General features: G+C 39.2%; 1 protein-coding gene across 2 annotated transcripts in view; it reads right to left on the bottom strand.

The window, feature by feature from the left end:
* Positions 1 to 24088, bottom strand: part of LOC145632089 (putative feruloyl esterase A) — a 35758-nt gene extending 11670 nt beyond the window's left edge. Inside the window, exons 1-10 of one of the 2 annotated variants that reach the window (XM_081684365.1) lie at positions 24008 to 24088; positions 23765 to 23834; positions 23493 to 23572; positions 21334 to 21399; positions 21167 to 21214; positions 21006 to 21073; positions 16191 to 16263; positions 15893 to 16054; positions 13542 to 13736; positions 12317 to 12405 (exon numbers count right to left, since the gene is read on the bottom strand). In XM_081684365.1, coding sequence (XP_081540491.1) covers positions 12317 to 12405; positions 13542 to 13736; positions 15893 to 16054; positions 16191 to 16263; positions 21006 to 21073; positions 21167 to 21214; positions 21334 to 21399; positions 23493 to 23572; positions 23765 to 23831 — 848 coding nt within the window. In that variant the 5' untranslated portion in view covers positions 23832 to 23834; positions 24008 to 24088. Of the gene's footprint in view, positions 1 to 12316; positions 12406 to 13541; positions 13737 to 15892; positions 16055 to 16190; positions 16264 to 21005; positions 21074 to 21166; positions 21215 to 21333; positions 21400 to 23492; positions 23573 to 23764; positions 23835 to 23923 lie in introns of both variants that reach the window. The other variant, XM_081684364.1, reaches the window with a different exon arrangement.
* Positions 24089 to 24510: the final 422 nt, after the last annotated feature.

Below are 24510 nucleotides of genomic sequence, written 5' to 3' on the forward strand. Positions count from 1 at the left end.
GGGACCTTCCACTCCTCTGAAATGGGGTTTGCTACCGCTCCAGTGGTGCCTCTTCCTTCAAAGGCTCGGCTCGTGCTGGATGAGTGGCGCCCCCATGCCTTCGCCTATTTTGGCGATCCTGCCAACAATTCTGAGTTGGACAGGATGAAGTTTTGGACCTATGGAGCCGCTGGTGGGGCTCCTGAAGTTTCGGATAGGGTCCCGACCCCTTTATTGACAGTCAACGACTTCTGATGCGGGTAACCCTTTCAGCCTCTCATTCTTAGACTTAGCTAAGTTTTTTTTTTTTTTTTTTTTTACACTTTCCTTGCTTTTCGCAGCTGTCGCATAACCACTTGGTATCCATGGCTATGCGTGACCACTTGCTTTTCGCAGGGGATTGTTACTGCCTTCGACGTTTCCGCAATGAAATAGAGAAAGATGTTCTCCCTCCCTTTGACACGGGAGGAAAGCTGCTGAATGAGTATGGGGCAGTTGACATCCCCACTTTCCGAGCTCGGATTGAGCGTAAATCGAGGCTGAAGTTAATTTTCGGATGGTCCGAGAGGCAAAGCTTAATCAAAGAATCAAGGTGCTAGAGAATAATTCATCTCGTCTGAACCAGGCTGTTGCAAACAGAGATAACCTTCTGAGGCTGAGCTGTGCAAGAGCTGGAAGATAAGCTGAAAGAGAAAGAGACGGAATTGTCTCAAGCTGAAACTGCAACAAACCTTGTCCGGAACCAACTGAAATCAGACGATCGAGGCTGCCAGGGTTCAACTTCAGCTTGATGAGACTAAGAAGCGGTTGGCTGATGCTGAGGAAGAGTTGAAGGTTAAAATTTATACTCAGGAGGAGTATGACGTAGGCTGCAACATTAGTTACAAGGTGGCTCGGCGCCTCGCTATTCACGTCAACCTCGAGAATGGGCCATGATTGGGGATGACTACTACTTGGACAACGCCTATCCAGCTGAAAGCGAGTTTTTAGCTCGCTTGGATGCCAAGTTGGCCAAGAAGGAGAAGGAAGCCGAGGCCCAGAAAAAGAAAGAATTAGAGAAGGCTCCTGCTCAAGCTGCTTCATCCTTTAGGGACCCCCTTAGCTCCAACTCAGCATAGGAACTCGGGCAGCCGTCGTCAGAGTCTTGCGGATCGACATGTGCTTAACTTCAGAATTGCCGCAATCTGACTTCAGCCTTTTTGCCTTAGATGTTTTTTGCTTCAGCTTGCCTCCGTGTACAAACTTTTAACTTTGTTTTTGTTTACTTGTACTTGATGCGGCGGCTGTAATTTTCCGCTTGTGGGAGGCTACCGACGTTATTTCTAAGTTCTGAAACACTTAACTCGCTGTAACTCGGAATCCGAGTGTATTTCTCACTAATTTAGCGCTTTTTCTTCCATTGTTTGCATACTTGTCTTCATGAATTTTCAAAAATTCGCAAAAATTTGCTAGGTAAAATGCTTCGGCCTGGAAGATTTGGCGGAAAGTACTTTGTACTTGCATGCTTATTGCCCCTAGAAGATGACTATCTGTCCTTTTTTTTGAATCAGACGAAACTTGTAATGTTAACAAAATTTCTAGTACTTCGCGTTATTGTTCTTATTTTTCTGTCTATCCGAAAGAATGGATATATGAGACACAAGGCCAACTTAAGGCAACCTTGTGGGGTATAAGGCTCAATTAGGGCAATACCCCAGATTCGCCCATGGACTCATTGCCTTGGAGAACGTGTATGTCCGAAGTTTTTGCTTTGGCCGAAGACTAACGCTCTGTTAAAGGCGAGCTTGAAAGCAGTCCAAAACCTGATGCCTTTGAGGCAAAGGTTTGGACAATGCTGAAGAAAGCTCTCAAAGAATAGATAGGGTAGGAAAAAATGAAAGAATAAAGTTTGCGAATGTTTATAGCAATGGTGGCTCGAAGGCCTTTTTATTATTGATAAAAGATGTACTTACAAAGATTGTTCGAAAGGTTTACACATGGTATTTCTTAGGTACATCAGCATTCCAATGATTTTTCAGCTCAGTTCCCCAACTGCCGAAGTCGGTATGTCTCAGCATTCCGAAGGACAAGGTCTCCAATTTTGAGAGGCCTTACATGGACTCTTCGATTGTAGAACTTGCTGATTCTCTGGCCATTATATCTCGAGTTGAATCTCTGACCTCGTCTAGGAAATCAAGGGATCTAGGAAATCGAGGGATTCCTTCATGAGTGGTGCACTCGAAGACTTTCAGCGCCGATTTCCACCGGAAGGACGGCTTCGGCTCCATACACCAGCTCAAAAGGTGAATGGCCCGTAGCCTCTTTTTCGGTTGTCCGAAGTGACCAGAGGGCTGCTGAAGTTCCCCTAGCCATTTGGACTTTTGGTCCTCAACCCTATTTTTGAGAGTGTTAAGGACTTGCTTGTTTGCAGCTTCTCTGGTACTTTCGGATGGCACACGACTGAGTATGCCAATTTGATGCCGACTTGATTAGCAAATTGTCGAATTGCCTCCCGTGATCAAAGACAAACACCTTCGGGATACCGAAGCGAGTGATGATATTCTGCCAAATGAACTTCTTACAGTTTGCTCCGTAATGTTAGAGGTTGCCTCGGCCTCGATCCATTTGCTGAAATAGTCTATGCCGACTATCACCATTTTTTCTAATATGGAGCATCAAGAAAGGGACCCAAGATATCCAGCCCCTATTGAGCAAACGGAAGCGGATTCAAGATCCCGGCATGGCTGATGGATAACTGGTGTGAATTTTTGACATTTTTTGCATTTTCTAACAAGCTCCTTAGCATCTAAGATCATAGTAGGCCAATAATACCATGCCCTTAATGCTTTATGGGCCAAACTTCTTCCCTCAATGTGGTTCACGGGTGATGAGGTGAATTTCCCGAAGGACGTTTGGTCCTACGCATTTCAGCAATGGGGCTGAGACCTTCGAAGACTATGAACCTTGAGCTGGTTAGAGGCTAAGGTTTTGTCTTTGGGAATTTCTCCCCAAAGTTTGTAAGCTAGAATGGGATCCATCCAGCTAGGTTTATGTCGACGCTGCACACTTCTTGTGCTTCGTCGACACTTCTTTCTCGGCGCACTTCCACATATATAGATCGGTTCGGCTAGGCAAAAGTTGAACTATCAAGTTTGGAGAGTGCATCGCCTTGAGCATCCTGACCCCTTGGGATCAGCTGAACTTCAAAAGTTCTTAGCTTCGCAAAAATTATTTTGATATTGGCGAGGTAGGCTATCATTGAGGGCTTTTTGGCCTCATACTCTCCTCGGATCTAATTTGCGACAAGCTGAGAGTCTTTAAGACAGACATGTTTGGCTTCTAGAGATATGCACAATTCTAGGCTAGCAACCGCTGCGTCATATTCGGCTTCGTTGTTCGGAGCTTTGAAAGAATATTTAAGTGCATACTCAAAGGATTTGCATCCGGGAGAGGTTGTCACTACTCGAACCATTTATGGTGGAGGATCCATCCATAAAAACAATCCAGCTTTTCTTTTCTTCGTCTAGTGTCTCCTGGTACGAGCATTCGGCCAGGAAGTCCGCTAGAGCTTGAGCCTTGATGGCTGCTCTCGGATGCTGAACTCAGTGAGCTCGAAAGCCCACTTGGCTAGCCTATCGGATTTTTCAACTTTGTCGAGTCATTGTTTGGGATTGATTGCCACGTATAAGTACAGGGTTTCCCCTTGAGCTAGACGAGCCAGCGTAGGAAGTTGAGCAAGATGCTCTCGAAGCTGCTTGAAGGCCTCTTTTTGCTCGGCTTCCAGATGAGCTCTTTGGTTTTCGGGAGTTTAAGGGCTTCGAAGAAGGGCAGTCCCTTGTCCAAGGCACTGGAGATGAACCTCGAAAGGGCAGCCATTCTTCCGGTGAGCCGCTAAATGTCCCTCTTTGTTTTCGGCTCGGTAAGATCGAGCGCTGCTTGCACCTTCTTCACGCTGAAGACACACTTTGGTGCTTTCTCAAGGTGGCGAAGGTTTTGGCCAGGTCCGTAATATGATCTTTATCCTCTTTGCTTTTGACGATAGCAACACAAACTTCCATGTTTCGGCCTTTTTGATCGGCGAAAACTTGATCTATGTTGCCCCCGCATTTTTCAACCTGAAGGGCATCATTTTGTAATTGTACACCCTGGCGTTCGTGACGAAGGTCGTCTTTACTCGGTCGTCGGGATGCATGAAGATCTGATGATACCCCGAGAATGCGTCCATGAAACTAAGCAGAGCATGCCCACTTTGTCAAGTCGACCAGTTGATCGATCCTCGGCAAGGGGTAAAAGTCCTTCGGACGAGCCCTATTTAGATCCGCGAAGTCAACGCACATTCTCCAGATGCCATTTGCCTTCTGGACCATCACCACATTAGCCAGCCATTCCGGATACTAACAGGGTTCGATGAAGCCTGCATCTAGCAACTTTTAGACTTCAGCTGCGATGTCTCAGTTCTTGCTTGCAGAGTAATTCCGCTTCTTTAGCTTAATTGGCCGACACGTTGGGTCGACGTTAAGCTTATGGGAGATAAGGTTCGGATCAATCCTGGGCATGTCAGCTGCCGAGAAAGCGAACACATCTCTATTACCCCAAAGGAGTTGGATAAGCTCCACACGGACGTTCGGATCAAGATCCTGTCCGATTGTGACGCATTTTTCAAGGTCTCCTTCAGTCAACTCAACAGTTTTGGTCCAACTCCATTGCTTTGGGGTCGGACTCTTCACAATCTGCCTGCTGTCGATATCAGCTGGCTTCCCAGACTTTTTCTTTGGTAATCCTGTGAGTCTTTCGGCCTAGATGAAGGTCCAGCCTTTAACACCTTCAGCTGAAGCACTTAGGCCTTTCGGCTTCTTCGCGCTGGACTCTCTTTCTTTTTCTCTTTCCTCCTCATCCTCATCGTCGTCGTCTTCCGAACGACTAGTGGATGGCTTGAGGTGATTGCACCTTCGGGCTTCCTTTTGGCTGCTCGATTCTTTCAGGGTAGCCGGCGTTTGAAACATAAATCATTATATGATGATACGTGAAGACTACCCCTTGAATCTCGTGAATCAAAGGTCTCCCCATGATCACGTTGTACACTGAAGGAGCATCGACGACCAAGAATTCGGCCATGACATTCCTGGCTGCTCCGTCGCGGCCGATGGTGACAGGAAGAAGGATCTTCCCATAGGGTAAGTCGTTGAATCCAAATGCCGAGGAGGGTACTGGCATTAAGTGCTTGGTCTTCGGCTTAATTTGATTGTAGGCCATTCGAAACAAAATGTTTGCTCCGCTACCACCGTCGACGAGAGTCCGCTTGGGGTTGGCCACCGTGGTGATGATCACCAATGGATCCTCATGAGGGAACATCACCCCCCGGCAGTCGGCGGTTGTGAAAGTCATGTTCGGCACTAGCGACTCGGGAGGCTAGATGTCAGCATTAGCGCCCTAAGGTGACATTTTCATTCCCTCCGAGAACATGTTCCTCCGGAAATTGCCATGATTGGAGGAAATTTTTCCTTTTACTTGTTCTTCCGGGGAACGTCAATTTGTTGCCGAGAGTCTTTCTCGGCATTTTCAGCTTTTTTCTCCTCGCGATGATCTGCGAGGTATTTTTTCAAGTATCCCCTTTGGACCATGTCTTCAATCTGGTCCTTCAGCTGAATCAGTGTTGTGTCCAGGAGACTCATGGAATTCACACCACCAATCTTTATTTCACTGATACAACTGAGGAAGTGGTCTCGGCTTTTTGTATTTGTGCTCGTCCTTGGTCACGCTGTAGATTTGTGCGCGGGGAAGGGCGAGCGACGTGTAGGACTTGTATGTGCCCCAGTGAGGTGCAGATTTGTCCTTCGGCTCGTTAGCCGAAGTTTTTTCAGAGGCTTTAGTCTTTCCTTTCGCCTTCTGGCCTTGGTCTTCAAACGAGGATTGTTGTTTTTGTTTCCCACCCCCAGTTTGAGGATGGGTTTTTGTTTTATTCCACTCTTCGGCTCATATGAACTTATCCGAAACGTTCAGAGCTTCCTCCACATGGTTCGAAAATGCGCCTGAAACATCGCGTATCTCCGTTTTGTAGCGGATTTGAAGATTACCGAACCAAGATTTGCCTGTATTCACGCTTTTTTTTACAACCCGCAATATCCGCCGCATCGGCCGTTTTGAATAGAATTTCGACTACATCGGCCGTCTTGAGCAGAAATTCGGCTGGTTTGAACAATTTTAAACAAGATCTGAACAACACACTTTCAAAATTAAGCCCTTATCTCTTTTCCGGTGAGGGCTATCGACTACTGCATTAAAGTCGACCCTTTTCAGTTCAAAAGTGAGAGTCTTTTTCTTTTTGTTTTTATAAAATAATGTGTCAGAGTTTAGAAGGGTCTTATCTTTTGTTTTTCTTTAGAAAGTAAACCTGTAGAGCACACTCTTCCCTTTTTTAAATTTTTTTCCCACGTAACCCTTCTCACTTTTAATTTCTAGCACATAGAAATATAGAATAGGAATTTAATCTTTAAATTAATCTAAAAGAGTTACATTACTCGTATTAATTGTGTAGTTACTGAAAGTACTCCATAGTAACCCCTAAAAAAATAAAAAAATAAAAAGTACTCCATAGTAATAAAACTATGGAGAAATAAGAAATTAAGCATATAAAATTTTCAAAAAATAAGAGAAAAATCATTATAAAACACATAAAACTAAAATACTACCTCCGTTACATATTAGTTGCAACTTTCACCTTGGCACGGATTTTAAGACAAAATTTCATAATAGCTGATTAATGAATCAAACAATAGATAATTAAGGATAGGAGAGAGAAAGTGAAGGTAATTAAAAAATTAACCACCACCACCAACAACAGCCACCCCGCAACCGTCGCCCAACAGCAGCCACCCCGCCATCGTCGCCCAACAGCCTGAAAACACCTCCTCTCAGCCGGAACCACCCAGAAACCACCCACTCGCAACTTCTAACAACCTAGAAACCACCCACACGCACATTAAACAACCCAGAAATCACCCAGAAACCATATTTAAGTGTAGATCTGAGGATTTTTTGAGGTTTTGAGAAGATTTCGTGACGAACTTGTGGGTTTTGTGAGGATTTCGTGGGTTTGAGAGCGATTGTGAGGAAATTTGTGACGAACTCGAGGGTTTTGTGAGGATTTCGTGGGTTTGAGAACAATTGTGATGAATTTCGTGGGTTAGATCAAAGTGCAATTGTAAGGAATTCGTGGGTTAGACGCTAGATTGAGGTATGAGAGTGACATTCATGGAGGAAGGAAAGAGAAACTCTTGGAAGAAGAAGAACCACTCATGGAAGAAGAAGAACCACTCATGGAAGAAGAAGAACCCAGAAGAACTACGGTATTGAAATTTCACCAAATCTGGAAAATAGCAATGAATTGGTTTGATTCATTGAATGAAGTTGGTACGGTATTGAAATTTCACCAAATCTGGAAAATAGCAATGAATTGGTTTGATTCATTGAATGAAGTTGGTTCCATTTTTTTTTTTGAAGGGTGAATGAAGTTGGTTGGTGAATAATTTATTAGTTGAGAATCATTAATTTAATGACTTTGGGTTAATGGTTAAGGTGATCAGATTATAATAGGTAATTGAGATTATGAGTTTTTTAGTAAGGGTAAAGTAGTAATTTTATATGAAAAAATTTACCAAAAAAAGAAAGAAATAGAAAGTTGCAACTAATAGGTAGCACCCCTAAATGGCAAAAGTTGCAACTAATATGTAACGGAGGTAGTATAAAATTCCTGCATGACAACCGCGATACAATCTGCGATCAATGCATCAGTTCCGTTACCGAAATACCGCGACCGTTTCCGCGATCAAGACCGAAACCACATTTTCGAACCATGTTCCTCCACTGCGGGGTATGCATGACCATGAAGTCAAGGAACGGTCCAGTTCGAAAGGCATTACTGAAACGAGTCACGTAGTCTCGGAGACTTTCGGGCTCCCCTTGTTGTAGGCCCATGAGCTCTGCAGTTGTCTTCTCTAGGCAATTTTCCGTAGAAAACTTGCTTTTAAACTTAGTGGACAAATCGTCCCGCCCCGTTGTCGAACTTTCCATGACTCCCTTGGAGAACCATGCTTGCGCGACCCTCTTAAGAGTAGGAAAGTATCATATGCATGTGCCCCTCGTAAGAGGCAATGTGGTAAGTGATGTGTGACAGAATTTTATCCGTCGGCACATGCTCTTCCAGTATCCATCGCTCGAATGGAGAACGAGTGGGAAGCATTACTGCCTTTCCTTTATTCCTGGTCGAAGGGACCGCGCTCTGCCCTCTCAGAGAGGTAGAAGTGGTTTTCGTCCCTGGCCGGGAAGATTCAGGATGAGCCTCGGTTTGGTCAGGGAAAGAGAGGCGGTTATGCACACTCGATTCCCTTACGCCAAGGCGGTCATAGACGCTTCGGCGAGCAGTTTCTAGCCGAGAGTCAGAACTGCTGCTTTTGTTGCTTTGGAAGATTTGGGTGTCGGACTCCTTGAAGAAATGCGGGTTTTTTCTCCTTTCCCGTTCAGTTCTCCATGTGTCCTCTTCCCATTCATCCTCCAGTTCTTTGAAGGATTGGGGCCTCCCCCCCTCTTGCCCGATTCTCCTCCGCTGATGCCAGGTATAGAGGTGAGGAGGTGGCATGGTTCCAGCCTTCATGGCCTCCATGAAGACCGCTAGAGCTCTCACTATTTCCTCGGTCGAGGGTCCCGTTTGAGGGGTCCTTGGCTGAGTATGAGAGCGAGAATCGAAGCTTAAAGGTGGACTTTGAGCATTGGAGTGACTCGAACGCTGAGAATTCGTCCGTTGAGAATGATGAGAAGGAGAATGAGTTCTCTCTAGATGGCCCCCTGAGCTGGCCTCCCCGGAGGAATGCCTGCTGGGTCGGACTCGGAGCGGATTATGCTAAATCCGACTCCGACCCGACAGGAAGTCGGAGGTTAAATCCGATATCCGACTCCGACTTCGATATCCGACCTCCGACTCCGACTCCGATCCGATCCGACTTAGAGTATTTTTTTTCATTATTCAATATACTTTGAGATGTTGGGCTATTTGGGCCTTTACAACCCACACCCAATGCCACCATGACCCACACAAAAATCCACTATCTATTGGAGTCGGAGTCGGATAATCCGTTAAAGTCGGACATTTGTCGGAGTCGGAGTCGAACTCGGATTTCTTTTTTCTCGGACTCGGAGCGGATATTTTACCTCGGATCGGGGCGGAGTAGGGTCGGATCCGGACTAGATTGCCATCCCTAGCTGGGTGAGGCTTACGGAGACGGCGAGGGCTTCTCAAGTGCCCCGTGGCTCCTCTTTGACAAAGAGGTGCCACTCCCGTCGGATTTCTTGTTCTTACAGTTCTTAGCCATTAATACTAAGATTAAAGTAGAACAATTGGGAAGGCCCCTCCGATACCGAAGTCAGTACAGTGTAGACTGTAGAGAGAGAGTGCTTTGCAAGAGAATTAGTTGCTTGAGGCTATTTGTGAATGAATGCAATGTAAGGGAAATGAAGGCTTTTATACCTTAGCACAATAAGGAGAAGTGGGCTTGAAGTCAAGTGGGCTTGCCACGTTGACTGGGCCCTTGGCCTCACTTGGCATGGATTGGAGAGTTGAACCTTTGACCTTGGACTTTAATTAGATCATTTATGGACTGGCCCAATTAGGCTAAATTGGACCCAAACAATGAGATAGACATGCATGCAAGTTGCCACTTGAATCAACTACATTTATTTCTCCTAGAATAGCAAACTATTAACTGGCAGCTATTAGTATGTAAATATGATCATAAATTTTCACATATGTGTTTCAGGAACTTGCTTCAATGGATCAATCAGTGAAAAAAATAATAATAAATAAATAAATAAAACTTTAAACCCATAATAATGGTCCATTTGTTCCCCACGAATAATCTTTTTGTATTACTTTTTAGGATGTCCATAAAAAATCTTCAAGCTACTTAAAAAGGAAAATTTTCCCACTTAAATTATGTGTTGTGCTTTCTCTTATATTTTCACCCCACCCTACAAAATTCCTTAATATGATCGACTAGGAAGATAATTAATTTGTGACAGAGGGAATGTTATTCAACCAAGAGATCTTTCATCAAGTAGCTTAGATTCTGGTGTGAATTAAATACTTGCTTAACTAATTCTAGCTTATTAGTACCAAAACTTTCAAGAGAAAACAACCCTTTACCACATTAACTTAGAACAAAATAGTTACTAAATCAAGGAAAAAGCTATAAAGTGTACATTAATTGAAGCTTGCTTCCAGATTGATCCTTAGATTAGCTTTGAGTTTAACTATTGATGAGTCATATTTATGTAGAGTTTATAGGCACGTTTATGCTAGTTTTATAGTTGCTTTTTGAGTCTCTTGTCGCTTTTTAGGTCGCAATTGCATAAGTTGTCCATTTTGTATTCTATTACGCTTCGTTTGTGTTTTCTTAATGTTTCAGGTAGTATCTATAGCTATTTGAACGCTTTCGGAGTGGTTTTGGAAGAATCGGACAATGAAAGGATGAAAAGTCGATGAATTGAGTTTATTAATCGAAGATCTCATGTTCGTGGATGTTGACTATGAGGATTTTAAGCATGAGAAATGAAAATAGCATCCACAATGATCGTTATGCACTTTTCGGAATTGAATTTGAGTTAGAAACGAAGTTAAACGATGTTTTACAAAGTGGTAAAACTGACTCTTATTCACTCTTTTGATCATAACTTGAGTTCTACAGATCGGATTGATGCGATTCAAACTGCGTTGGAAACTAGACTTGAAGATCTTTCCATTGATAGGTCACACGCCCGGAGACTCCTTCTAGAACAGGAGTTATAGCCCTTAAAAGACAACCCTGCGAACTAGTGGACCACCAGCGCCCCGAAGCTCGGCACTCCCAAGCCACGAGCAGCTACTGGTCTCGCCGATGGATACCCAGCGGCCGCTGGTTTCCGCGCCTAGCAGCAGCAGGAGGTCATAGGTCATCTCCGACTCTCCGAGCCTTGTTTTCCATCATCACAACAATCCTTGATCGACTACGACTCCTTTAATTGTACATTTGTTATTTTAATTTCTTATCTTTTATTTATTTATTTATCTTTAGATTAGTTTTAGGATAATATAAAATACTCCAAGGGATATTATTTTTCCCTTATGCTTTTTTATGCCTTTTATATCTTTTATTATTTTTTACGTTCTTCCTAGTTTTCTCTCTAGCCCTAGTTTTTCATGAACAAATCCATGGATTTACATGTCCTTGAATTTGTTACTTTAATTCTGAGGTAATTTTATTTCTTTACTTTAATTATGTTTTCTTTATTATATTAGATCTAGTTTTAATTATTTCTTTCATGTTTGAGTAGTTTTATTTCTAGAGTTTGGGAATCCATGTTTATACTATGAATCGTGATTGGTATTTTTAATATTTTGATTATTGATTTCTCTAATTGATAGTGTTTTCTTATTAATCTTGCAACCTGATCAATTGTTTGATTAATTATTGTTAATAAGAGTTTGAATCGAAAGATCTTACTCTTAGAGGCTTACCTACAATTAGTAATTCTGATTATGTTAGCGATCGAACTACATATGTTGAATTGAGAGCGTTAAGACTCGACCGTAGGCTTAGCAATTGCTCTAGATAATTGATTGATTGAATTGTTATTGATATTTGATAGATTAAGAACTATAAACATGGTGAACCATAACCCTAGGTTTTTTTATTAATTATTTAATCCCTCTTTTAATTTAGACTATATTTTCATCCCAATTTCGTGACATAGTTTAGTTTCTCCATACCTTATAAGTTAGATTGAATAACCATCTCTCTGTGGATTCGACCCTACTTACCCTATAACATTGTTAGTTGGTTTTGTTAGGAATTTATTTTTGACAGGTGTATGACAACCTATCAACTATCATTGAAAGAAAAGTAATCAAGTCCAAAACTCTAGACAGGAATATTTTTTCCATTTCTACAAAGCACTTTTTGTCTTTAATCAATTAGTAGAATAGGAACACGTTGGGTGCTTTGAAATGCTATCAAAGCTGTCTTTTGTCTTATATTCTCTTAATTGAGTGATGATTGATGAATAAGCTTGAATCCTACTCTAAATAGGATTGATAAGTGGAATAATTAAGGAAGTTCCTGTTGAAAAAGAGTACCAATTCACAGTTATGATATGTGAAACTACTCTATTTCAGCTCAACCATCTGGATACTGACTAATTTTCTCTACAGTGGATATATCTTAAACTACATATGTTCAAAACATATACAGGAATCTTCCTAGGGAATTCGTTCATTCAACAAAGTTTCCAACCAATAATAAAAATACACCTACAATGTTACGCTACTTACCTGCTACAAGATGGATCTTCACCAGAAAGATCACAAATCTTCTCAACAGTGTAGACTAAACTTCCAAATCCAATATTATACAGCCATACCTGAAATTTGAGAAAATAATTAATTTTCCAATTGACAAGAAAAGATCAAGAGAAACAATAAAGACATTATTTCACGGCTAGAGGTTTTGTTCATGCAATAGTCAGCAACATTGAAGATAACCATAGTTAACCCACGGAGTCGAGAGCAAGTTTGTAAAGGACTAGAATTGATTATGCTGAATTTACTCAATTTAATAGAAGAAGGGCAGATTTTTCATATAACTAATCAAGGATTACAAGTGATAGTGTAGTAGCTTGAGGCTACAAGTCTCCAAGCAACTTGAGGTTGTAACTCTCTTGTGTTTGCCTTACAAATTTCTGGGTAATCTCCTCTGAGTTCTTCCTACAATTCTTATACTAGTGGTCAGATTGACCTTAGGGAGAATACATGTGAAACTTTACTAATTAAGCAAAACCATGCTAAGCATTACTAAAGTTGATTGCCCTTCTTTCCTTCATTCTTCTTAGTTGCAATTGTCCTGGTGTGAAGAAATGCTTCTTCCCTATGGTTGCTGCTGCCGCCTTTTCTCCCGCCTCGAATAAACCAATAATGGTTTACTTGGATCCATCACAAAGTTGCATTTACTTAGAGCCTTAAGGTGGCTGACAACAGAAATGACTCAGAACTCCAAGAATTCTCCATTGAAAAGGTACTAAATGAAGCTTTGCACCAAAGCTAGCTTAATAACCTACTAGTTCAAAGACAGTGGAGATATATAGCAATCCAACAACCCCCTGACAACAAGAATGTCAGGAACACTCAATTATAGTTATAACCCTGCTAGTCTGCTACAGGTTGAGTGTTGAACAGATGGGATCATTCAATTAAGCAAAGCCTAATGAGGTATACAGGGTAAGATTAGTGAACACCTTCATTACAGATCTCTAAGAATTTCCAAGTGCAATAAATGTGCAGTAACTATAATGTCATCATTGATCTCAAAGAATATGTTGCACTACAGGTAAAAATAAATTCATTCCAAAGAAATTAGTAAATCACTGCGATATCAAAACAATGTTACTTCCATCAGATACCAATGCAAAATGTCCAAACTAAATGAATCATGGAAGGGGTTGAGCACAGATCATACATGCCTGCACCAGGAGAACATCAAAAAAAAAAAATTACAACATACCTCTCTAGGAAAATGATGATATGACTTCTGATGGAAATAAGGATAATAAGGCGGCAAATGAGGCACCATATCATGCTCATGAGTGACACGAATTGTGTTTGGGACAAATTGGCTGTAGTAAGAAGCAAAAGCTGCATTTCCAATCCGTGGTTGCCCAAAGGTTGTGACATGAACATTTTTTATGCCGTGATGTACCTGGATATACATGATTTGTCAATATATCATGAGACACAAAGTACAGCAAAACAAAGTAAAAATGGGAGATAGGGGACAACGTCAAAAGCAAAAAGCCTGATAGCAAACTAAAATACAGCTAGAAACACAAAACCAAGTCAGCAAAATGCTTTACTATGTCATATGGAGAAAGTTTCACCTTGTGTCCACACACAACCAAAATAGTTCCCATAATATAGTGTCCATTTCTCATTCTCAAATATAGGGGAAATATTTATTGGAAAGGTATAAAGTAAATAACGACCATTAATGAAGCTTGAAATATAGGTCATTTTATATGAGAAAGATATTTTTTTTAAAAAAAAAAGTAGCTAATGAGTTTTAATGACAAGAAAAATTGGGGATATGTCAGGGATTTCATATGAGAGAGGTTAAAAAAATGAAGAAGGTTATAAGTATGTAAAATTTTTTGAAAAAATATTGGAAACAAACACAACATTTTGGGATACCCAAAAAGGAATATAGGCACTATATTATGGGATGGAGGGAGCACATGTAAACTTAAAGGAAGATAACATAACTGGATACATGGGTATGACAGTTCGAATAAGCTCTCATGATAAACACAACAACAAAGCCTTAAGTCCCAAAAATCCATGATTAGTCCATAATACAATAAAAGGCAAAACATTATATAAAAAATATAGTGCAGGAACTTACAAAGATAACAATGTTGAAAAACTGGATTAGAATATCTCAGAAGAAGAAAATTCAGCAGTAAGTAAAAGGCAAATTTGTGAGGAACCACGTTTTAAAAGTGGGTTTTTGTCATAAATTTCCCTATATAAATAAATATTGGAAAAACCTATTTGTGAATTCTTTTTGTCAAATAAACAATACGCTGGATTTGACATTGGACTCCACTTTCCGATTTTGACCACCCACCTGGGATGCACATGACCCACTTACCTCCCTTTTTTTTATCCTCTATTCCCCCTTCATTTTCCATTCTCTCTGCACTACCACTATTCTTCTCCTCATCATTAAGTTCTTCAATGTAACATATCTGACATTTACTCATCAGCTCCTCTGCTCATCTTCATTCTTCCATGGTAAGAACTTGTTCAAAAACATTCTTGCTCACATGTTTCTTGCTCATCCTATGAGACTCTCTGCTCTTCTCCTTATCTTAATTTCCTCCATTCCTTTCCATTGCTACTCTTCTCTTATCTGACATACACTCCTTCTCTCCCATTAAACCATAAATTATATTGTATATGCATCCCTTTTCACCGTCCCCCCCCCCCCCCTCTCTTTCATATTCTCTTCCCCCCAAAGGAACCAAGCAACTCATTCAAAACTCAGTCTTGCACCCATGTTTGACTCAGAACAAAATTTCTCCACAGATCACAGAAACAAAAACAGAGGAAGAGGGAAATACTTGCATTTTTACCATGGCAATATTTTTTTCATGGTGGTTTCCGACATAAATCCACTTCTATAAGGTGGTTTTTTTCACAAATTTTCTAAATAAATTGAGAAATGAGAAACGTTGAATAACTTTCGCAGCGCTGTCTGCTCACACCTGATTATAGACCTGAGAGTAATAAATTAATTCCCCCATCCATTATATTTCCCACACTTCCTTAATGCTCCCATATAGATTTTTACATTTCCTTCAAGGGTTAATAAACACCTATTTCATTTAGAAAAATGCCCTCGTGTGCATAAAGCTCTTCATCATAGAGCAAACCCTTTCGAAGAAGGAAGGATATTTATCGTCTCTCTCACAAGAAAGCCAAGTGCTCCACTGATCCATTTTAGATATACTACATCACAAATAATACCCCCTTTGTTGCAAATAATAAGAAACGAAGGTAGTACAAAAATCTCACATGCCTTACCCTCATTTCTTGTAGCCTTAAGTTTGTGTAAAACACTATTGTGAAAACTAGCAAGGGAAAGAGAAAGTATTCGTAGTTACAAATAGACTTTTCCAATATCACATGGCCAAAAAGACACTGAACTACAGATTACCATAGTATATGGATCTTAGGATCCCTTATCAAGCAAACAACATATTACACACACATAACTAAAGATATTAACCCTGCAACAGCAGAAAATAAACTTAAAGATAAAATAAAAAAAAAAATTAAGTATCTAACAATGATTACCGTGAGGTCAAGTGCACAAATGGCAGCCATAGCCCCACCCATTGAATGCCCTATTACAATAAGGTCCATTTCTCCAAACATTTGTGTCGTTCGTTTAACAGCATCAACAACTCCAGGGCGAAGTGTGGTGTTATGATAGGCATTATAGAATCCATGGTGAACCTGCAAGATTTAATCAGAAAGGAGAGCTATGATGTCTTTCATCGTCCCACGCTGACCTGGAGGTCATATGGCCAGCAAAAAGCTTTATGATAGTGACCAGTTTGACCACTGAACAGAACAGTGATAGGACACCTACCATTGCATCGGGCTTGTCAGGATAATTTAAATCAAGCTGTTTCCAATACAGATCTTCAACCCAATTCTGGATGCTGTAGAAGAGGTTAAATGTCAAGCAAGTAGCATGTGAAAGCAAACAATACTAGACAATCAGACATAATACAACCGTGATAAGGCACCCAAAACAATCTGTAAGTGGGAGGCATTGAAGGAGCAGAAAAATGTAGCAGATCAGGTGCTGTAATAGATTAACCTTAGGAAGGGCAATTTGGGAAGTTTAGATGGTTTTAGGTTAGTAGTCCTTACTCCTTAGCATAAATAGGAGATAGTATATGCATTAGGCTTTATGTGAATTGTGAGGAAAAATGTTGAGTAGTAACCTCAAGTTACTAGGAGAGTGATAACTGATAACCTAAAGTTATCAAGAGAGTGATAGCCTTGAGCTATTAATCTATCTTTTTGTATCCAAATTCTGCCATTATTAATCTAAATTATCAAGCTTTTATATCTTAATTAGTCCTTAAATCAGAAAATACTAAGTTAGTCCTTTACAGGTGCTTAATGTGATTTTGATAGTTTATTATCCATCACAAATAATGTAACTGGTTTCACCTGTTTCAGAAGCCTGAAACAGAGGAAAATAAGCTCTCATGACAGCATGAAATTTGTCAAACGAAGGACAAAAGGCTGCCTAAAGATCTAAGAAAATCAGAAAATCATCAAAACAATAGACTAGGATCTTCTGAATGTGAGGTGAGACTATGAGAGCAGCATTGATATCAGGCAGATTAAAATTTTACATTATTATCATATGTAATGAAGTGTGCTCCCAATCAGTCTAAGTAACTGGTATGTAATGTTTTGCAGACCTGCATTACAAATTAACCATGTTGCAAATCAACTAAAATTTGAACTATACAAGAAGCTAATAAATCAGCAGCAAATGAAACATTTGTCACGTTTATCAGGAACAGGTCAAACCAATCAGGCACCGAATGCATCAGTTTTTATTCACTGGCCAGACAGAGAAAGGCTATTTGGATTATTTGTAAAAGTGGAATGGCATTGAGGAGCGTTGACAAAAGCCAAAAGCATAAATTTCACAAGTTGGCAGTTCCAAGTGTTCCAACTACAAAAAGTTCTATCTCAATGGTACAAACATGGTTCGAAAATGCGGTTTCGGCGCGATCGCGGAAACGGTAACGGTAATTCGGTAACGGAATTGATGTGTTGATCGCGGACGCGTCGCGGTTGACACGGCACGAATTTTAATTTTAATATCTAAAATTTTTTCTCATAATTTATAAAAATCTTACTACCTCCGCTTTGGGTTACTCGCAACAAAGGACAACTTTGCGGAGGCCGAGGCAAAAGATCTTAAGTGTAGTTATTGAAAAATAAGGGCATTTACTTAACTATTAATCCAACCCCAAAAAAATAGAAAAAACAAATTTAACAATAATTAAAATAATTAACCCACCACCACCAACAATGCTGCCACCACCCGCCACCAGCACTGCCACCACCCCCCCACCACCACCAAGTCACCAACAGCACCGAAACCACTCACGACCACCACCACCACCGACACCACTAACACCACCACCACCAAACCCACTACCACCGAAACCACTAACACCATCCACCACCACCGAAACCACTAACACCACCACCACCAACCCAGCGAACCCACGAAAACCACAACCACGACCACCAACATCACCACCAATCCCACGAAAACCCACAAATCTGGAAATTAAAACCCACAAACCACAAAAACCCTTGAACCCACCACCACCACCACCAACACCAACCCGGAGAAACCACTCACGATCACCACTAACCCACAAAACCACGAACCCTTGAACCCACCAACCCATTGAAACCACTCACGACCACCACAAGCAGCCAACAAAACCACCGATCTCGCGAAACCACAAAGCCATCGCACCCACGCACTAACCCAACGAACCCACGAAACCCTCTGGAAAAACCTTGAATATTGAGTTGGAGGAGGAGAGAGAAAAATAACGGGAATGAGGAAGAATATGAAGGAAGAGAGTGAAAAATAATGGGGATGAGGAAGAAGATGAAGGATGATGAAGGTGGTTGAAGGAAGAAAGTGGCTGGGAATTGGGATGATAGATGAATTTAGATGGAAAAGGATTGATTTTAGTGGAAATAGTTAAGTTAATTAAAGTTAGATTTTAAGTTAATAAGATAAAATCAGTTTTTTTAATTAGGGTGTTTAAAACAAAAGTAAGGGTAAATTTGTAAAATTATACAAAAAATCTTACTAAAAAAGGAAAGAAAATAAGTTGTTGCGAGTAATGTGAAGCGGCCATTTTAGGAAACTGTTGCGAGTAATCCGAAGCGGAGGTAGTATATTCTTTGTAAGTTTGTACTGCACTATGAAAATAGTAATTGAAATGCTTCGGAAAAAATAAAAAATAAAATATACTCCTTAATAAAAAAGCAGGGATAAAAAATAATTTAAAATAATTGAAAAAGTGAAAGTATGGGGTGGTGTAGTCACGTGGGAAAAAATAAAAGAAGAAGGGAATAGAAAAGGTGGTGGGGTCAGCTGGAGAAGGTTAAAGTTTCAAAGGAAAAGTAATGTTGCATTAGTAACTTCCAGCTGTCATAAGTCAGACCCATTTAAAATATTTTTAAAAGAAATCTCTTTTATTCAAACAGTAACTTGCCGAGAAAGTGATCGGCTTTCATGGAGAAATCATAAACCCCATCGAAAATGTGGTGAAAATTCTCAAAAAGCTTAAAATTTGGATTTTTTTCATCAATTTTCTGCCGGTAACGTGTGATGCGCCCGCGATTTGTATCAAAACGGTCGTATCGGCCGATATCGCAGAGTTTTAAAAAACAGCGCGCTGTCTCGGTAAATATCGGAACGGTGAGTTGAAATTCCGTTACATCTTGGCCGATTCGCGACGGTACGGCCGAGTTTTCGAACCATGGGTACAAAAGCTCAGCACCACCACTGAATCACTGATGACATCAAACTTTCTAGTCCTAGTGACATTAAATAGGGACTTGTAAGAAATTGAAGCTATCTTTGATATGTCCTACTCTATAAATTTCAATACTATGGTGTCACCCAAAGGTATAATAACAAAATTGATCTACAAACATATGATTAAGGATAATACTAGTAGGTTTGTCTGTAACACTATTTCGTAAATCATGATTTCATGACGTGACTGACAAGTTAACACTAATGATAAACTCACACCTTTTTGACACACAAGAAGAGTGTCAGAGAACCTGTTTAGGCAGTGAAGGCACAAAAAGGAGACATTCCATTGATGTATTCAGCAGAGCCATAACCTAAGTGAATATGCTAATATAGTTGCCATCCCAGGACATAATAAAGTTGATCTTTATTAAAAGATTATACTATTGCATTGGTAATCTTTAAATATATTACGTATATCAAAACTAGTACTTGACCAGTTGATATGTTACAACTTAACAAGACTAGTACCTTTTATTTTAACTGGGGAAAGGGTGTCAAAGAAAGTAAATTAACAGATTCTAAGTCTCATACCCCGCTTTGAAGTGGCCATGCAATTCAATCCTAGGTACTGGACAAGATACAATCAATACATGTGTATCAAAAGAAAAAATAAATAAATAAGTCTCCATTCTATGCATACTTCATGATATCGAAGTTAGGATGTTGCATGTCTAAGTTTATAAACCACCTACGCATCTATAGAGCAACTCTGATCTCCCTTTGTTGCAATTGGTCTACAAATTTCCAGGTAAAAGCCAAGAATATGCAATTGGAACCTCCCATACTTTCTTATTTCAGACAGAAAAAAAACACCTTAAATCTTTGTGGGATGCCACCATCATCCGAAAAGCATAAAAATCTCTCATGAAAAAAATTTACAAAGAAAAGATAATAAAAAAACTAAACTAAATTAAATCCAAAAATAAATAAATAAAAAATAAACAGAAACAAAAACAAAAACAAAAAATAAAAAATAAAAAATATGAACAATCAAACACATAAAGGCTAGGATGATATAGACCCCCTGGTCCTCATCACAGGTTAGAAAGATGCAGCTTATCAAGATTCTATTAGGTGTAACCTAGATCCATTCATGATATTCACCTGAGTGATAACAGCAAAAAACTGCAATAGAGAGCTATTAGGTAGCTAGTTGTTAGGCAAACTCATATTGCCCAAGTTTTTTGGGGCATCTAAATGTCTTGATATTCAGACAGAACAAGGAAGGCATGACGGAAGTTATTATGTGGTATCAGCAAAACTGTGGACAGCCTTCAACACCAAAGATTCAAAGCTACATCAGAGAGATATTGCTGCCCACACAGCAGGTATTTTTGAAAATCAGAGTTCCTCATCAAAGAAAGAAGGAATTTAGAACAGGATGATGTTGGACCTTCGAATCACCACGATCACTATAAAAATGTAACCTTGTGGAATAGCCAACAAACCTAGTTATGCACCATCAACGTGTCACAAACCTTGTTTAATGTCTAACAGACGGTAACAAGCTATACTAAGTTCACATAACTTGGGCAATCTCAGGTTTGTCTAAACCTAAAATCAAAGGCTGGGGCCTGGCCTGAACCTGTGGGAAGCATATGACAGAATTCTTATACACATTTTTCAAAAGAGAATTTTGTATTAAGATATGTTAGTTTCTTATAATATCGCAAAAATGTAAAGCTTTCTTATAACCAACCATTTAGCTAGATATTATAAGTTTCTACGTAATAAGACTAATAACCAACCTTAAAAGTATCAATTTCAAAAACAAAAAGTTCTGAAAAAAAAAAATGTAACCTGTGTTCCTGGGTTCCTCTAAATGCAACAATAATAGCATTCAGATCCTTAGCAACCCCAACATATGCCTGCAATAGACAGAATAATGATATAAGATAGAAGTTAGGAGCCCATAAAAATTCTGCGAAGCATATAGGATAGATAAAGATGTGATTACGCACCTGCAAGCAATGCTGGACATCAACAATAAGCTCTATGATTTCAAATCCCTATTAACAGGAAACGATCTCTAATTAAGAAAATCACATACCTAAACTTAATGCCCATTAGAGATATTCTGACAAAATAAAACATGTAAACAGAAATTTAATAATAGTAAGTCAAGAACCTTTGTCATTCCATTACATCTTGAGCAAGTCCAGGTAAATAGTTCAGTCAAGTCTGACTCGTACACCTGTAAACAACAGAAAATTAGAATCAGTCTACAGATTAGCCTTAAAATGCTACCTCAACAGCATTACGAAATCAGCTCAATGCCAACTCCATCACAAAACCCAATTTATTAATATCAACACTACTACTAAAAACATATTGCAAGTAAAGCATTATCACTGAAAAAAAAAAAAACAACTAAGCTACAGAACATATATCTGGAATAAAATATATAAAAACAAAAGCGTAGGAAAGCTAATCAGGTCAGAGTAGTCAACAAATAAACACAACCTTGTTACTAAAATCAATCAATCAATCAATCAATCAAAGCCTTAATCCCAAAAGTGGGGTCGGCTAACATGAACCAAATTTGATTATTCCGTGTAGTCATCAACATAAATCTTTCTCCTCCATCCCTTACGATCCAAAACTTCATCCTCACGTAAATCCATGCACTTCATATCCTTCCTCACTCCTTCCAACCAAGTCATCTTTGGTCTCCCTCTTCCTCGTTTAATCCCTCCATGGTCCCACTCTTCCACTCTTCGCACCGGTGCACCCTCGGGTCTCCGTCTTACATGTCCAAACCAACGCAGACGATTTTCCCTTAATTTATCTACAATGCCCGCCACACCTACTTTCTTGCGAATAACCTCATTTCTGATTCTATCCCCTAAACCCTAAACCCTAAACCTTGTTACTAAAACCGTACATATATTGCCACTTACCTGTTCTTAAAAACAAAAGATATTGGATAGACTGCAGGATGTTTTTCTGTTACGAGGTTGAAAAATCTATTTCTCTTTTGGACAACCTATACCTCATCTTCCTAAATATTTGACATACTCCATAAATTTAACTTGATACCATTTCTACCAAGGGAAAAAATTAACCATATTTCACTCAAAAGTCAAACATAACCAAATACAACTGGCGCACCTGCTTCTAAGGGCAAATATAAGAAAGCCTTGCTCCAATAATTACCTACAACAATCTACAATAACGAAACAAAAATAGTATCCATTGATGAGGAAGTCCTAATCAACAGTTAGACATTGACAAATGTATAACAGTGGCAATTTTATAAATAATGGCAAATTTGATAGTAATACTGAGCAGTAAAATAGTACTACTAGACATTATCAGTAGTACTATATATGCTTCCAATAGTATAAGAGACACTCTCACACTCTCAGTAGTATCAAAGGTTGTTAGATATTTATTTTAATGTCTAATTGTTAGGCTGTTAGCCATTAAGACTTCCTCATTTATTGATCTATTAATGCTGGAGTGTTGGAGTGAAAAGATACCACAGATTGCATTTCTAGTTTAAATGCACTCAGCCTAGTTCAAACCCCGGGCTGATATTTAAACTATGGCAACAGTGTCAGAAATCACAGGTAAAATCTATACATACTTAGATACCCTTTAAACTAGTTTCTTTAATTGACATAATAGCTTATTAATCAACAACTACCATTCTATTTTTTTCAACAGCGCCAAGAGACAAATAGCAAAGAGATTTAAATTTTCATCATTACAAGTAGAGGTATGTCATAAAATACTTCCTCCATTTCTTTTAATATATATCAACTAGTGTGTAACCCGGGTGTTACACTGGGTTGCTACTTTAATTATTGCTTGTGATTATATGTATTTGATATTTTAGTTTTTTTTTATTTTAGTTAGACCTTATGATTATCAATTATATACATTTATTTTTATGTTCATAACATAAATGATAATTAGTTTAGATGGTTAAATAACCATCCTTCTTATTTATAAGAGATTGGGTGTTCGAATTCCCTTATCATCATCTTTTTATATGAAGCAATATTAGGTGACGTGGCATAATGATTCAGGTTCATTGAGTAGTGATAATGTGGCATAATAATGAGAGATGGAGTAGGTGACGTGGGGTGGTATGTGTGGCAAAGAGTTAGTAACGCCTTTTAATATATTAGATTTCTATTTCTATATTTAGAAGTTCAATTTAGATGCATCATTTTCCTTTTTGGTTAATAAATTCACTCTATCTCTCTCATATCACATGAGTCCACTTTTTGATTTTAAAAGTGATGCATCTAATAAAAACGGAGGTAGTAGAGTACTTACTGCCGCGTTGTACTCCACCAAAATTTTGGCAAGCGTGTGATTGTAGACAGAGAATTTATCACCGTGTTCAAGGTTGAGCACTATGAACAAAAGGAAACCAAGTGTCCAACTATGTTAAACATTCAAGACTTCATACAATTAATAACAAAGCAAATAGTTGAATTCCAAACAAATACATATACTTCACCTAATAATAATTTCAAATAAATAAAATTCAAGAAACACGAAGTCAAAAATGTGAATTAAAGTGTGAAAATCCAAAGCTAAATTACCTCTGCCAAAAGAAGCACCAAATAAACATAAGAACAGCAACATCCTTAACAATCTACTTCGCTCCATAATCTGCGCACACCATCAACAATAATTCTTCAAATTCAATCAAGTAATCAAAAAGCAACCATTTAATAAAATTAGGGCCAAACAATATTTACATCAAATATCAATTTCCTCGAATTCAAAAATTTAACAATGGATGAAATAATTCCTCTTTCACAATATATTGCCGACAACTTTACCCTTTGTTTATTTGGGGGGAGGATTGACTTTTCTGCGTGTAATTAAAATTCTGGATAAAGTTTTGAAGTCATGAATGAACAAAAGAATGAGAAGAACGCTTATCCTTTCCTTGTACGTTTCTTTATTTGACTTGACGAGATTGCCCCTTCTGTAATACTGCTTGTCTGTATTATCTGGGAAGAATTATAGAGCTAATCGAGTAATCGCAAATGTTAAGAAGCATGGGGTTTTAAGTAATTTCAACGAGGAGACTCAATAGATTTGCGTCTGACATCATCATTTTTTTTTTCGTAAAAAATAAAGACATCATCATTTTTTGATTTTGTGATATTAAGACAAGACTTTGTTTTTTTAATGCATTTAAAAAGCTAAGTCTTAACAAAATCTGAAGTGGAGTCTTGAAAACTAAATACTCAACTCTATATATTATACATAGTTAGGGGTGTTCATAAATCGGTCCGGACCGAAAAAATGGACCGGATCACCCCGGACAGAACCCGGA

The sequence above is a fragment of the Chenopodium album genome, chromosome 5, assembly GCF_948465745.1.
Source record: "Chenopodium album chromosome 5, dcCheAlbu1.1, whole genome shotgun sequence".
NCBI classification, from domain to species: domain Eukaryota; kingdom Viridiplantae; phylum Streptophyta; class Magnoliopsida; order Caryophyllales; family Amaranthaceae; genus Chenopodium; species Chenopodium album.